The sequence below is a fragment of the Gobius niger genome (genome assembly GCF_951799975.1).
Source record: "Gobius niger genome assembly, chromosome: 3".
Lineage (NCBI taxonomy): Eukaryota > Metazoa > Chordata > Actinopteri > Gobiiformes > Gobiidae > Gobius > Gobius niger.
This window is the reverse complement of record NC_136854.1, coordinates 3,032,590-3,048,097: the sequence shown is the minus strand read 5'-3', so window position 1 is coordinate 3,048,097 and position 15,508 is coordinate 3,032,590. Positions and strand designations below refer to the sequence as shown.

At 44.0% G+C, this 15,508-nt stretch overlaps 3 protein-coding genes and 1 long non-coding RNA gene across 4 annotated transcripts in view; all 4 read right to left on the bottom strand.

Moving 5' to 3' along the window:
- The window catches only part of LOC306960430 (uncharacterized protein), a gene marked incomplete at both ends in the record, with an annotated part of 57,343 nt that extends 53,758 nt beyond the window's left edge, over window positions 1-3,585 (bottom strand). The window contains one exon of the mRNA XM_079552861.1: window positions 3,542-3,585. Within this exon, the coding sequence (XP_079408987.1) occupies window positions 3,542-3,585 (44 nt within the window). The remainder of the gene's footprint in view (window positions 1-3,541) is intronic.
- LOC306961406 overlaps window positions 1-15,508 on the bottom strand; it is a 174,736-nt gene that overhangs the window by 123,908 nt on the left and 35,320 nt on the right. The window lies entirely within an intron of this gene.
- Window positions 7,765-9,681, bottom strand: LOC306960428 (stonustoxin subunit beta-like; the record flags this gene model as incomplete). Its single annotated transcript, XM_079552859.1, has 2 exons — window positions 7,765-8,291; window positions 9,666-9,681. The coding sequence occupies 2 exons, from the start codon at window positions 9,679-9,681 to the stop codon at window positions 7,765-7,767; spliced, it is 543 nt and encodes a 180-aa protein (XP_079408985.1).
- Window positions 10,641-14,297, bottom strand: LOC306960427 (protein NLRC3-like; the record flags this gene model as incomplete). The annotated part of the gene is made up of 9 exons (XM_079552858.1): window positions 10,641-10,645; window positions 10,894-10,931; window positions 11,038-11,211; window positions 11,282-11,449; window positions 11,515-13,306; window positions 13,374-13,560; window positions 13,663-13,726; window positions 13,835-13,939; window positions 14,260-14,297. The coding sequence occupies 9 exons, from the start codon at window positions 14,295-14,297 to the stop codon at window positions 10,641-10,643; spliced, it is 2,571 nt and encodes an 856-aa protein (XP_079408984.1).

Here is a 15,508-nt window from a genome sequence, read left to right as displayed (position 1 = left end):
CCATTTGCCCCTCCGACCACCACTCAAATAAGTGAGGACCACCTAAGATGTCCTCACTTTACAAAAATGTCCTCACTCTGTTGGTTAAAAGCTCAAACTGGACCTCACAATGCCGTAAGTACAAGAACACACACACCAAGGACTTGAGAGAAATGACAATAAAATCTTTAGAATCTTTGAATCTTCAAATGTCTTCGATGTCATTTTATACAGAATGTTTCCTCCCTGTGTTTTTATGTAAAGCACTTTGGTCTGTCACGTGTTGTTGTAAAGTGCTATAGAAATAACCTTTGATTGATTTAAGGGACTAGACTTAAAATGTTAAAATCTTGTATTGTCTACACCCCACTTGCTCCAGCAATGTCGTAATGTGTAGAATGAGCTCAGACCTGTTCACCACAACTCCAAAACTTCTTATTTTGGGCCCGAAGTTCCGTCATGCATGAGCTTAATATATAAACTGCAGCTACACCAATGACCTGAGGTGACAGTAGTGAGTATAAAATGACAACTTCCATCATCCAAGCCTAAATAATGGTGTGGTTTCAGAGAAATGTCAACCACGGCCATTTGTGTAATTATTTTTTGGTTTAGTCTTGGTTTGGTCCAGGGTCACACCCATTTTTAAGCTTCAGACTCGTTCCTGTTAGTCCAGGCCGGGGCGTGAGTGGAGCTGGTGCAGACTTTAGGAGCTGCTGCTGCTGGACTGTGTTTTGTGGAAGATGTGAGGAGCTCCATGTCCTCTTCATGAGTCATTGTCCAGATATCTGGCTTCATGTGCGTGAGGGGTGTAGAGGGAGGCGGTGGGACGTCCTGTGAGCAGCGTCTGTTCATGGAGCAGATGTGAATCGCTCTGGAGGGGAGACGGAGTGGATGTGGCAGATCATTGTGGGCTGTTCCCTTTTTATATAAAAAAAATCATGTGTAGGATTTTTCCAAACTCTTTCTGCTCTTGTCCTGGTCCTGCTCGGTCCCCCTCCTTCAGAGTCCAGTCGAACCCGAGCTCGCCCTGATTTACATGAACCATAAACTGTCGGAGTGAAAACACGTGCCCTCGGACCCGAGAGAAGGCGGCGCGACAACTACAGCACAACCTTAAAATGTACATACCCATAACATTGGATGAACCAGATACATTGTTTAAAGTGTTTTACTCTGGTACAACTCTGGCCCGAGCCCTGAGCTTTCTGCTAAAGATGTTCATATTAGTCTGCAGTTTCAGTCCAGTGGGGAGAGAGGGCCACAATGTAGTCCCCTTAAAGGAGAAACAATGGTCACCCTTACACCCTTATACTGTCCAAGAAAGTTGGCCTCTTTTCACATTGACAAATCTCTGTTGACCATGTTTTATCGTTCTTTATTATACGGCTCTTCAATATGCAAGTAGAACGCTCCATTGACTTGAATGGAATTTTCCAACGTTTTACCAGTCATTATTTTCTGATAGAGGACTTCTGAAAAAAATAATGACTGTTGCCAATGGCAACGGAGTTCGTGCTTGTAACACAGGTCTTTCATATCACTCCACATGTAGTGGTCGAGGACACTGTCTCTGTCCCCGTCCATAAGAGAGAAGTTGGGGGAATCTCTTGTGAAGTTAATGGGAGTCCGACTTACCCAGAGATTCGCCACCATTCCTCCAACTGCACCTTCAACTAGTTAGCTAGGCTAGAAGTAAGTAGCTAGCCTTGCTGCTACTAACCTAGCCTAACCTACGAATCATAAAAAACTTTGCCAAGTTTATGTTGTGTGTGTTCAGTTGGCAAATGGCCGTATAATAAGTGGGATAATGTATAGAACGCTGGTCATTATGGGGAAAATAAATACCTTCAGGGCGAAACAAGACCGCTCTGATTCACATCGGGGTCCGGTTCGCCCTCTCAGTACTTATTTTCCCGATAAGGACCAGCATTCTATACATGATCCCTTACTTCATTGAGTCGGTTAAATCCTTCCGTCTGGTGTCTTGGTTTGGGAACTTGACTCTGAAGAACAGAAATAGCTTATCCTTATCCTGCTGCTCTGTACGATAAACCGCTTCTGAGAATGGCGTCTTCCATATCTAAAGATGTTCTCCATACCCTGAATGGTGACTTTCATTGCACCCATCTACGAAATGGTTCAAAGTCCCAGTCGGCAAAACTAACCATTACAGAAATAAAATAAGTTTTGTTCCAGCAGCTGTATGTGTTCTGAACAAGTGACCTTTTTCTAACGTCTTTATCTGAACTGTCATTTGACGATTGTTCTATTACTGTATTTTACATATTGTTTTTAATAGATTTTTTTTTGCTTTTAAAAACTGGCTTTGAGCCCTTTTAGCTGCACAGATGTCACTTCTGTCTGTTCTGTTGTATAAATAAAGTGACCTCGACTTTGAAACACCATCCCCGACCCCGCTATCTGAGGCTCAGGTGGAGGGTCTGAGAGAGCCCTGATGCCTGTTGTTCAGACAAGTCAAGTTCTAAATACTAAAATGTATAAAATTGTATCATATTGCAATGATCTCACAGGTTTCTTGTCAAATATCTTCATTGCCTGTTTAAACAGAGAAGTTACTGCATAGCTTCAGGTCCTCTGATGTGACCACATGTTTCCCCTTGTTCATATAAATGCAGACATAGTTTTATAAGTGACACCACAGGCGTTATTGAAACAGTCGACAACTATTTTAGTAATCAATTAATTATTTTCATTAAAAATGTAGTATTTTTGATGAAAACCTACTTTGTTTAGGGTCTGTAGTGTTTTGTACATTGTAAATTTCATGAATACAGCCTCCAACAAACATTTCCCTTTAGTTTACTCCATCAACACATCCTCAAGCAGCGCCACTTAAGCTATATGTGAAAAAAAAAAATATATATATAATTTTCCCTCACCATTCACAGCAAACCGATTAATCGATTAATCGTAAAAATAATCGATAGATTAATTGATTACAAAATAATTGTTAGTTGTATCATCAGATGCTCGTGTAGCATGTATGAGGCTGCAGTTAAAGAATAGTACTCAGGTATGATGTGATGATAGGCAAGGTTAATCAGAAGACAAGGTTCGGCTCGGAGGAAAATGAGGTGCTCAATGGAAGCGGACACAGTGTTGCAGTTCTTAATTGTTGTGTATTTGTTTTTACAGTGCGGGGGAAGTATTTACAAAATATTAACACAGTGCACACAATTGGTTGACACATTCAGTATCAAGAGTTCATTGGTTTTGAATAAAACCATTAAAACAGAGTCCAATGTTCATAGGTAGATTGTCCGTATTGGCCGATTGAGCGTAGCTGTGTGTGTGTGGGGGAGCGGCTGCAGCGCCTCCTACCGCACCAGCAGATGCTTGAGTAAATAAATCTCGAGTACTCTTAAAATACGTACGTATCAATTCATTACAAAATAAACAGTGTGGATACACGTAATGAATAAGCCGAGCCAGCGCCAGCACCAGCTGACTGATTCAAAATAATAGGAAGTGTTAGCGTAACACTCACCAGTTCCACTGTTCGTAAGTGCTCAAAATCATACAAAAAACGCTGGCTCACAGCGGCGGAGGCGTCTGCAGCAGCCCACTACCCGGCGCAGCCATCTTTGTTAGACTGATAGCTTCGCAAATCTCAACCCACAGGCGGAAATCTCGCGAGAGTTTAGGCCTAGTGCTAAGGCAGAGACGGACCAGGAGCGGAAAATTACCTGGGTTACACTCGTCCAGCAAAGTTGAGTTGAAATCAATCTCTCATTTTGACAAACAGCAAAGTCCTACAGTTCCATCTACAGACACAGCTCAGTATTACAGCTACAGAGATTAAACTATAGTTTAATTAGAAAATAGTGATAAACACGACTCAGATAAAATAATAAACATGAAGCTGAGCATTTCAGATCTGATTAAAGAGTCAATAAATCAGACTTTAGACCAAAGGCCACAAACCAAGAAATGAAGGAAGACTCAACCAGACTAAAGACTAAACCATGAGAAAACCAGGTCAATCCCAGAGCAGGGGTTGAATATGATGAGAGCAGTCGAACCTGAGCGGATCCACAGAGGCCACCGTGTCCCAGAGAAAAGTGCGTCTGACGGAGAGACCGGTTTGTGCGTTTCTTCCTGGAGCGACTCAGAGCCTCACCTGGATTGGCTACAGTCCAGGTGGGCGGGGCTTCAGTCAAGGTGGGTGGGGCTGCAGACAGGTGACAGGAGGAGAGGCTCATCAGACAGTGGCTGTTTCTCAATTGCGAGGATCCGTCCTCCGTTTGGCCACTTCGTTGACGTCCTCGGTGAGGATATAATCAAATGTCAATCTATGCTTATTAAAACAACTGTTTTATGAATAACAGAGGCCAGGAAACAGTTTATGAGGAATAAAACCTTTTTAAAGTGAGTTCAAACTAACAAAGTTTTGCGAGAAAAGAAAAAAGAAACTATGTTGCAGTGCATCATGGGTAATTTCAGCTCTCCGAGGCAGCGAAGGATCCACAGCTGTATCCTTCGTAAATGAGCCAAACGGAGGAGTCGAGCTGGGAGGGGGCGAGTGGTCCAGGTGAAATGGAACCACTTGGCGGCGCTGTGATGACGCGAATGACGTCCGAAGTGGTCGAGACGCCGAGGATCCTGGCAATTGGGAACAACGAGTCTGCAGAAATGCTGTGGAACCTGCCCGACCAGGAGCAAAGAGCAGCTCCGCCTCACGTGACTCCACAGTCAGTGATTAGACTCATGTGTTTGAAAGAGGCACAAGTGGGAGGAGCTACATTTGTACTCGAGTAATGTCATGGAAACATTACAGGATTAATGTGACGTAAACAGGACCCGACCCCCTGTTTACGGCGCCCGGGTCCCGACTGAACCGCGCAACAAAAACTGTGAAGAAGCTGAATATATAAACTTTATCAAACAGGGTCAATGACTTCCTGGAGCTTCAGGCCCTGAACATGCCTGATGCTGCCCCCTGCTGGACACCGGGAGTCACTGCACATCTCATGGGTGTTGAGGGTAATGGAGGCCAAATCAGGCGTGAACCGCTCGCCTCAAAGGTGGAAAAGAAAAGGTTTCATTTAAGGCCAGACGCTGCAGGTGAAACACGGATGTTTCCAGATTCTACTTTTGTCCATTAAAGGTCACATGACAGGTTTAATGCTTCTGAAAATATGACTTATTTACAAGAATAACATCAGTCACATCATTATCAGTTCAGTGAAGCAGTGATTTGAATGAAGAAATGTTGGGCAGAAAAGTTATTTTAATTCGATTTTTGAAGCTGCTGACAAGAAGTGACACAGATAAAGGTAAAGTTCCAGAGCAGTTTGACTCATTTCCCATTGACTTAACATGGTTGGTAGGGCAGTCCCTTCAGGATTTCGTGGGCATGTTTTGTGATTGTTGCAGGTAAAATGCCATTTTTCCAAAAGTTGCGATGAAAAGTTGCAATTTTTTCTGCTTAAAACAATATATTTTTACATTAAAAAATTGGGGATGCACCGATACCGATACCAGTATCGGGCCGATACCACATGCTTGTACTCACACCCGTGCTCATGTGTTTTAAACTTGGACAAGTGTGCAGCGGCCCATGTGTGGACTAGCTACCTCCTTCACCTCAGACGACCACACTATCACTGAGCTATAAGTCCATACAAACATGGGCCTGATGAGGGCGAGGCTTCTCTAAATTCACGGGCCGAAATTAGGTCCCAGCACCCCAGTGGAGAGGGGTTATTTCCCCGTTTTAATGAGGGTGGAACCATAGGCGGTGATTCTTCCCAGTAAGTGCAGAGTCCAAAATAAAAAAAATAAAATAAAAATGTAAAGGCTGGGATCGATCCAGCAACCTTATGCATGGGAACCCAGCACTCTACCAATGAAGCTACACAGGTTGAGTTACCATCATCGCCGATTTTACATTAATGTTATGAAAGACCGCAGTTGTGTATTTGCAAAAGACGGGATTACAGTTTGGGCAATAATATATTGAATCATTTCGTAATTAGAGTGAATTCCCCTGGCCATCCAAAGTTTTGCTGAGAGGGTGCTCCCTCGATATGTGAAGCAATATTTTGGTGCGACCCACATAGTACGAGGAACACACAGAGAGGCGGACAGGAAACAGCCGGACTGAACTTCCTGTGATTGTACAGTCCAGAAAAGCTGAATTTACAGTCAAAAACGTCCAAATTAAAACTTCTTTCGCTGACAGAGGGTTAGTTTAAGTCCGTACAAGTCTAAAACTGTGGCTTTTGTGAATAAAGGGGGAACTTTTGAAAATTGACACATTTCTGGGGAGTCCAACATGCTGCCAGTCAAAGAACTCTGGCTATTTTCACGGAGGATGGGTGGGCCACTTACAAGCCACTTAAAAGCCAATTTAAAGACGTTTTTGGCGATAGTGGCTGCGTTTGCACACTATTAGGTCCAGGAACGGACCTTTGATTTTCTCTCGCTAACCCCACCCAAAATTAGAGCTTGCGGAGCACTACATTTTGACCCCTGCTACTTGCATATCGGTTAACGTTTGCTACGTGAATTCTTGCTTTTTCGTCCCCCGTTATCGACATTAATTAGTCCCTCGCGTGTCCGTTGCTCGGGCATAATTAATAAATGGCATAAGCACAATTCTGACTGAATAAAAACTTAAGGAAATGTACATGAGTAAATTAACTAATTAGCGTTAAAAAAGAAAAAACCCGCACATCCAATCTAAGTAGTGTGCAGGACCAAAGTAGACTATGAAGATAAAAAGGAAGAAAAAAGTCCGCACAACTAAGTAGCTCCCAGGAAAATATTTATTACTTACACCACATGTAACGTTTACGCCCTTCCTCTGAGGAAGGCCCAGGCGAGTGAGAGGAGGCGGAGCATCAGACACAGGCGAGTGAGAGGAGGCGGAGCTTTAGGCCCAGGCGAGTGAGAGGAGGCGGAGCTTTGGGCCTAGGCCAGTGAGAGGAGGCGGAGCTTAGGGCCCAGGCGAGTGACAGGAGGCAGAGCTTCGGGCCCAGGCGAGTGAGAGGAGGCGGAGCTTCAGACCCAGGCGAGTGAGAGGAGGCGGAGCTTCAGACCCAGGCGAGTGAGAGGAGGCGGAGCTTCAGGCCCAGGCGAGTGACAGGAGGCGGAGCTTTAGACCCAGGCGAGTGAGAGGAGGCGGAGCTTCAGGCCCAGGCGAGTGATCAGAAACCCACTTTTGTTGCTCATAAAATGCGGAGTTAAGGAAAAGCTGTGAAGGAAATTGTGGATTATTGGAATAGTTGCGGGAAAGTTGCGACTCCGCATTGATTTCGCGGAGTTTGGTTGATGGATGGACTGGTTTGGAAACCAACATTTAAAATGGTTTCCTCCGACTCGTCGATTCACACGAGACTAGAATCACCTGAGGAGTTTGAAGAATGACCTTAAAGACAAAAATCAGGGAATTTGTAACTTACGAATGAACGACACGGTAATAGAAGTGATGATTTTATTGTTAAATAAATAAAAAATTATAAATAATAAATCCACTTTGCATTGGTCACATATTTAAATCAATGTTATTAATTCATTTATTGAGTGTTTTTTAATGACAGACGTTGAACTCAGGATTCTGGAACAAAAGGATTTAGAAAAAGACAAAGACGTGACCGAGAGTTTCCCTTCATACGGTTTAGTTATTTTATTTATTTATCTGAAGGAGAATTTCCAACATCTCTAATGATTTACTTTGTTTAATCAATGAACTGGGAAAGAAATGTCAGGAAAAGTTCATGTGACTGAAGCTCATCTGTATAATTGAGACTCTGATCCTCAGTCTGACAGAGACACAGAGGAGTCATAGCCAATCCTAAACCCAGGGATCAGGGTGTGAGTGAAGGTGGTGTTGAAGGTGTGGAGGTGGATCAGTTCCTCAGAGGAGACTGTGTAGAAGGACAGAGAGCCAGCAGCACAGTCCACATACACCCCTACTGTCCCAGAGGAGGAGCCGGGCTGAGGGAGATCGGTTTGATTGTTTTTATGACAAACAGAGAAACCATCTTCAGAGCAGTACAGACTCCAGGACTGATCATTGCGTCCAAATCCACTGTCAAAACCTCCTCCTTTCCTCCTGATTCTTCTGTAAGACACTGATATAGAAACCCATCCTCTCCACTGGACCTCCCAGTAACAGCGCCCAGTCAGACCAGAGTCACACAGAACCTGAGGCCTGAACTCAAATCTGTCCTGATGATCTGGATACGGCTGATCTTCTCTCACACATGTCGCCTTCTTGTTGTTGTCAGACAGTTTGAGTTTTATCTGAGCTGTGTTTGGATCCAGAGAGAGTTCAGTGAAATCTGACGGAGAGAAAACACATATATATATATATATATATATATATATATATATATATATATATATATATATATATATATAAATAAATACATGATCGATTTCATTGTTTCACTTGTTAACAAATGTTTTCTTTCGTATTAAAACTTGAATTCTTGTTTGTGTCGCGCTGTCGCAGATAAAGAAACATAATGAACATTTACATTTAAACTCTTAGAAAGTGGTTTATCTGGAAACACGTCTCAGACTCATAAAGGTGTGAATTTAGTTTAGTTCCTGTAAATTAAGGATTTAAGAATATTTAAAGACAAAACTTGTTTCTTTTATAAATAAAACATGTATTTTCCGTTCTAATTCACAAATGACTTTCTTCAAGTTCAAGTGTGTGGGCTGTGTGACAGTGGGCGGAGCTGTGTGACAGTGGGCGGGGCTATGTGACAGTGGGCGGGGCTGTGTGACAGTGGGTGGGGCTGTGCGTCAGCGGGCGGGCCTCTGTGTCAGTGGGCGGGGCTGTGTGTCAGTGGGCGGGGCTGTGTGACAGTGGGCGGGGCTGTGTGATAGTGGGCGGGGCTGTGTGTCAGTGGGCGGGGCTGTGTGACAGTGGGTGGGGCTGTGCGTCAGCGGGCGGGGCTCTGTGTCAGTGGGCGGGGCTGTGTGACAGTGGGCGGGGCTGTGTGAGGACTGATAAAGTCTCAGGTTTAACCTTTGTGTCGTCCTTCAGTTTTCTTTCTGTCGCCCCCTAGTGTACACAAATGGACAGAATCTCAGGAATCACTTCTCACCTTCTCAAAACTACCAAACATGTGATTTATTTTGGAGTTTTAATCCTTTATTTGCCAGTTTCAAACCAAACCTTTGAAGTTTGTTACAAACAACATCAAAACTTGATTCTCCTTATAATAATGAAGAGTTCAGAGCTGGGACTGATGTGGTGTTTAGAGCCTTGGACGTGTCAAAGATCAGCAAAAAATGGATTTGAAGCATTTGTAGTTTTTCTGTCGTGGACGATTCTTTATGTCCAGTTGTTCATTATAAAAACATTCATGACTTCCTTTGTCTTTGCTCCCCTGTCGCCGTAGAAAAGTCATATATTTGATCATTTCATTTTGCAGAACAAGAGTCAGGTTTGACATTTGTCCTGTATTTCTTCAGTTTGGACCTTGTTCCTGTCGTCCAGATGAATGAAATCATGTTATTTTCCCATTAGGATATAATGGAGCCATGGCAGAACCTGGACTTTTCTCACATCAAACTTCACATTTTAAATCTCACTGTAATACAGGAAAAAAGTCACATATCTGTGATGTCAGCGTTTCATTTGGAAGAAAAGGTTGAATTTGACATTTTCACTGCATTTAAGAACTTTCCACTTTTCTCACATTGTAACAGATGCATGTATTTACAGTCAGTTTATTCACCTTATTCCGGAGGCTCGCATGAACTGTGCTCGCCCCTTTTCTCCTATGTGTGGAGAAGTTCACGTGAAATCAGTCACTACACGAAAACAAAGCCATTTTCAGGCCGCACAGAGAAACGGCACAGTGTTGACATGTTGGTGCAAATGAACATGGGTCATTTTACAAAAATTAATCGATTAAACATCAGATTTGAGCAGAAAATATTTTCCCTCTGGTTCTCACATAAACACAGAGTTTACAAAGTGCAGAAGATGAAACAACACTGGCTTTACCAACCGTCAGAAAAAAAAGAATTCGATGAAATATAGTAAAAATTACTATTCACTGATTTTCTTTGAAATGAAACCCTGACGTCACAGATTAAGTGATTTTTTGCCTTATTTCAAAGAGATTAAAGTAGTAAAGTTAAGTAAAATCCATTGAAAATGCCTTATTTCCATTATATTCAATAGAAAAAAAACAGTGATTTTATTCATGGGAATGAGCTCCAATCTGATGAAATACAATAAAAATGTTAAAGTTCACTCTTTTTCTTCCAAATGAATGAATTTCACTTCATCTGTGACACAAACACGGCTCTGGAAACAGACAAAGCCTCAGCTCTACAATTTATTATTACAAATATAATCACACTTTTGTGTTTTAGTGGGACAATTTCTTTCAGCTTTAAGTTTTGAAACTGTGATTTTAAGTTAAAATCCAGAACATTATTACATGTTTGGAAGTTTTGGAAAAGTAGTTCATGTGATTTATGCAAAAAGTGGAAAAAAATATTGAAAATGTAGATGTTATGGCTGTTTTTAGGCATGTTCATTTTTGCACACTAGGGGGCGACAGGGAAATGCAGATCTACCAAATAAAAGACATGAGAGAAAAACAAACACTAGATTTTGAAATATTTGGCTTAAAATAATGTTTTCTGCAGAAATCCACGTCTCAAGCTGCAACACAGACAAAATGTCAGGAAATTAAAAACATAAATATATAAAAATGAACACAGGATGAACACAGGGTTAAATGAACTTTCTCCAGAATAATAATGAAGGTCTCAGTTCTAAAGATTTGAGTGAAAACAGCTCAAACTCTTCTGACGTCAATATCGCAGCTGTCGACACGAGAGAAACTTGTACAACAGCAAATCTTCTCAGAACAACCAACATTTTAAAAGTACATTAAGAGTCATACTTACATCTGCAGTTCATCCATTGTTCTCCAGCAGGACTCAGTCTGAAACAGGCACAGACTCAGATCCACAGTTTGTTTGTGTCGACTGTAATAACTGTGTAATAACTGTGTGATTATTGTGTAATAACTGTGTAATAACTGTCCTCACCTGAGAGTGGAGAGTGAGCAGTGGGGCTCCTCCTGTAGAGCAGTCAGGAGCTTTACTCCTGTGTCTCCTGGATGGTTGAAGCTGAGGTCCAGGTCTGTCAGATGGGAGGGGTTGGACCTCAGAACTGAGGCCAGAGCAGCACAGCCTTCCTCTGAGATCAGACACCCTGACAGTCTGAACACACAGGGTTAAACAGAGTCATAAAAATGACAAACTCACAGAGATGAAGAGTAAACCCTCTGACCTGAGCTGCTCCAGTTTACAGTGAGGACTCTTCAGTCCAACAGACAACATCTTCAGCCCTGAGTCCTTCAGGTCGTTCTTACTGAGGTCCAGGACTGTCAGACTAGAGGAGCTGAGGACTGAGGACAGAGCTTCACAGCTGCTCTCTGACAGGTTACAGCTGCTCAGTCTGGAGAGAACACACTGTTTTAGGAGAAGTTTAGAAGGTTCATACTTGCATGAACCTTCACTCACAGAGCTTTGTTGGAGGCTTTGACCACTGGCAGCAGCCTCAGCAGAGCCTCCTCTGAAGCACAGTATTTCTTCAGCTCAAACTGCTCCAGAGCTTCTTCTGATGACAGTAAGATGAAGGCCAGAGCTGACCACTGAGCAGGAGACAGTCCACCTTCAGACAGACGTCCTGAGCTCAGGTACTGTTGGACCTGCTCCACCAGAGAACCATCATTCAGTTCATTCAGACAGTGGAGCAGGTTGATGCTTCTGTCTGCAGACACTTCTTCACTCAGCCTCTGCTGGATGTACTCAGCTGTTTTGTGATTGGTCTGGGAGCTACTTCCTGTCTGTGTCAGCAGACCTTGGAGAAGGCTCTGATTGGTCGGCGGTGAAAGACCCAGGAGGAAGCGCAGGAACAAGTCCAGGTGTCCGTTTGGACTCTGTAAGGCCTGGTCCACAGCCGTCTGGTAGAACTCTAATGGGCTGCTACGAACAAAGACATGCTTCAACCGAGAAGATCTGGACTTCTCTTCGACTAACAAGTTTATTCCTGTTCTGAAGAAGGTCTGATGGACATGAAGAGCAGCCAGAAACTCCTGCACACTCAGATGGATGAAGCAGTAGACCTTGTCCTGGTACAGGCCTGGCTCCTCTCTAAAGACCTGTGTGAAGACTCCGGAGTAAACTGAGGCGGCTGCAGCGTCCAGCCCACACTCGCTCAGGTCACTCTCGTAGAAGATCAGGTTTCCTTTCTGCAGCTGCTCAAAGGCCAGTTTTCCCAGAGACTGCACCATCTTCCTGGTCTGTGGACTCCAGTGTGGGTCTGTCTCAGATCCTCCTTCATACTTGATGTTCTTGACTTTGGCCTGAACCACCAGGAAGTGGATGTACATCTGAGTCAGGGTCTTGGGCAGCTCTGCTCTCTCTCTGGTCTTCAGCACATGCTCCAGGACTGTGGAGAGGATCCAGCAGAAGACTGGCATGAAGCACATGATATGGAGGCTTCGGGACGTCTTGATGTGGGAGATGATTGTGTGGGCCTCGTCTCTGAACCTGTTCCTGAAGTACAGCTCCTTCTGTGGGTCGCTGAACCCTCGCACCTCTGTCACCATGGAGACGCACTCAGCAGGGATCTGATTGGCCGCCGCGGGGCGTGTGGTTATCCAGAGGCGAGCGGAGGGAAGCAGGCTCCCCCTGATGAGGTTCACCAGCAGCTCCTCCACTGAGGCGCTCTCTGTGGGCTCCGTCAGGGCCTTGGTTTGGGTGAAGTCCAGAGGAAGTCTGCACTCGTCCAGACCGTCAAAGATAAAGAGCAGCTGCAGATCTTCAAAGCTGCTCACTTCTTCTGTTGCTCTAAAGAAGTGATGGAGCAGCTGCACCAGGCTGAAGCTCCTGTCCTTCAGCACATTGAGTGCTCTGAAAGTGAAGGGGAACAGCAGCTGGACGTCCTGGTGGGCTTTGCCTTCAGCCCAGTCCAGACTGAACTTCTGAGTGAGCAGTGTTTTCCCGATGCCAGCCACTCCCTTTGTCAGCACTGTTCTGACGGGCGCTTCTGTGTCCGCGGGGCCTTTAAACATGTCTTCACATGTGATGGCTGTCTCTGCTCTGCCTGCTTTCCTGGAGGCTGTTTCCATGTGTCTGACCTCATGTTCCTGGTTGACATCTGATGCCCCTCCCTCTGTGATGTAGAGCTCTGTGTAGATCTGCTGCAGGAGGGCGGGGCTTCCTGCTTTAGCCACGCCCTCAAACACACACTGACACTTCTGCTGCAGGTCACGCTTCAGTTTACGCTGAAGAACTCCAGAACATCTCCCTGAATGAAGACACAGACAGAGCCTGAGTCTCAGAGAAGATCAAATGACTGAGTGAAATTGACCTACTGCTCCACAGACGCTCAGCCAGCTCCTTCTGCTGCCTCCTCCTCAGGAAGTTCACAGTGATCTTCAGAAAAGCCTCTCCATCCTCATCCTCCACAGGCTCTAAGCATTCTGGGTAATCTGTGCTCAGAACCTTGTGGAGCTTCTTCAGCTCCTTCTGGACAAAAGTGAAGATGTCCTCCTCCAGAAGCTGCACAGACACATTAGAAACAACACAAATGCAGTCAGTGTCAGATCTGTGTGAAACAAGTCCATTCATCTGAACATCTCCAAACTTCAGTGAAGGACACACCTTAAATATGGAGTCCAGCTGAGTGTGATGTTGCTGAGCTCTGAGCTCTGGAGCCTGCTCCACTCTGTGACAGAGACACAACAAACACCTCAGGATTCAGCTGTTTCTCTCACACTTTCAGAACCTCATTAAACAACTGTCTGTCCTTGTGTTTAAACAAACTCAATCTTACAGATCTGAGGAAAAGTCCAGTGGAGCCCACATGGACCAGTTGCTCCTGAGGGACTCACAGTCTGGGCCTGGTTCAGAACCTTCTGGTCTGACGTCAACACTGGGTCTAACACAGACAAATACATTTACAATTAAAATTAAATTTGTATATCAAATGTGATGGATCCTGGTTTATTTGATGATAATAATGATGTTTCTGCAGGATCCTGAGACAAAGAAGAAACACTTCAGTGAAACACACGGGACTGTCCTGGATCAGACTCAGGAAAGGATCATCTGCTCCATCAAAGAAACCAGAAACTTTAACACATCTTTCCTCTTTTCTTTTAGAAATACTGTCTGTCTTTCACGGTCCAGGAGCAGATTTGTTCAAACTGGAGACACTTTAGGTCTGAGTCTGACATGGAGAACTGTGGTGGATCTCACCTCTGGGCTCCGTCCTCTCTGGGCTCTGGCTCCTCCATTGTTTGTCCAGAGTCCTGGGTGTTAATAATCAAACCTTAATAACTTTGCAGTAAGAACATAACATTCAATCCTTTTACCAGTTTAGTCTTCATTAAATATTTGTTAAAGTAAAATACAGATTCTCAAGACATGATGTTTCCATTATGAATAAAACACATGTTTACTTTCATCAGGATCGTTCTTTACTGGAACCTTTGGCCAATGGCTCAGATTTGTATCCATATTTCCAGAGCCGCTCATGGAGAGAACATCCTAAAGATGCTCTGGGACGGATCATCACTGATGTTTCTGGTTCATTGTATGTTGTGGGTCTCACAACATCAGACCGTGTCCAGTGAACGGAGCTGACTCGTATTACAGGAACAATCATCAGCTGATCACACCTCCCTCACAGCATGGACATCAGGAGGTCCTTTTTGCTGTCACTGGTGCAGCCCTGATTTCAGACCAGGACCAGGTGAATGTCAACACTGTCAGAAGAACACTCGACAAATACTCTGCAACCGACTTCAACAGGCTGGAGCTACACACAACAAATATAAACACTTTTGTTTTTGTTCCCATCTTTCATGAGCTGACGTGAACTAGCCTGTCAGGTCCAATCAGGAGGAGGGGGAGGAGCTTGATCACACGTTTGAAAATCCTGCTCCTCCTCTCCTCTTTGCAAACTAAGAAGGGTTTTCTGGTTAAATGCTGCTTTTGTGGACTGGGGAACCCGTTTTCCCGAAATGTGACGTCATCGTCCCCAGTTGGTTTGTGTTTTTGATGTGGGAAAGTGGGGATTTTAATTATCCCTTAGCCAAGCTAACCATTTGAATTTGGTGCTAGCATCTCAAAAGCTAAACTTCGGTTTGGTCATTTTATAAAATATCATGTACATTTTCTTTTTACTTTAATATCAGATATTTCTCTCTCAGATCAGCTGATTTACGCTTCAGGCGCAGACGTCGAGAAGTTCGTTTTGACTCGAGTTCTCCAGTTGTTTTCCTCAGTTGAGCGAGAGTTCATGTGCACCAAACACTGGACTTTCATCTTCTACTTTGTGTAACATTTATGGATAAAACAGCACTTTATGTTGAAACCCTTAACAATGTGAGGAAAAGAATATGACCTGTGGGTTTAACCGTGGGTTTCAGGTCTAGAGTCTCCTGTGGAGCCGGTGATCATACGAACATCCATCCATCCATCCATCCATTTTCTTCCGCTTTAT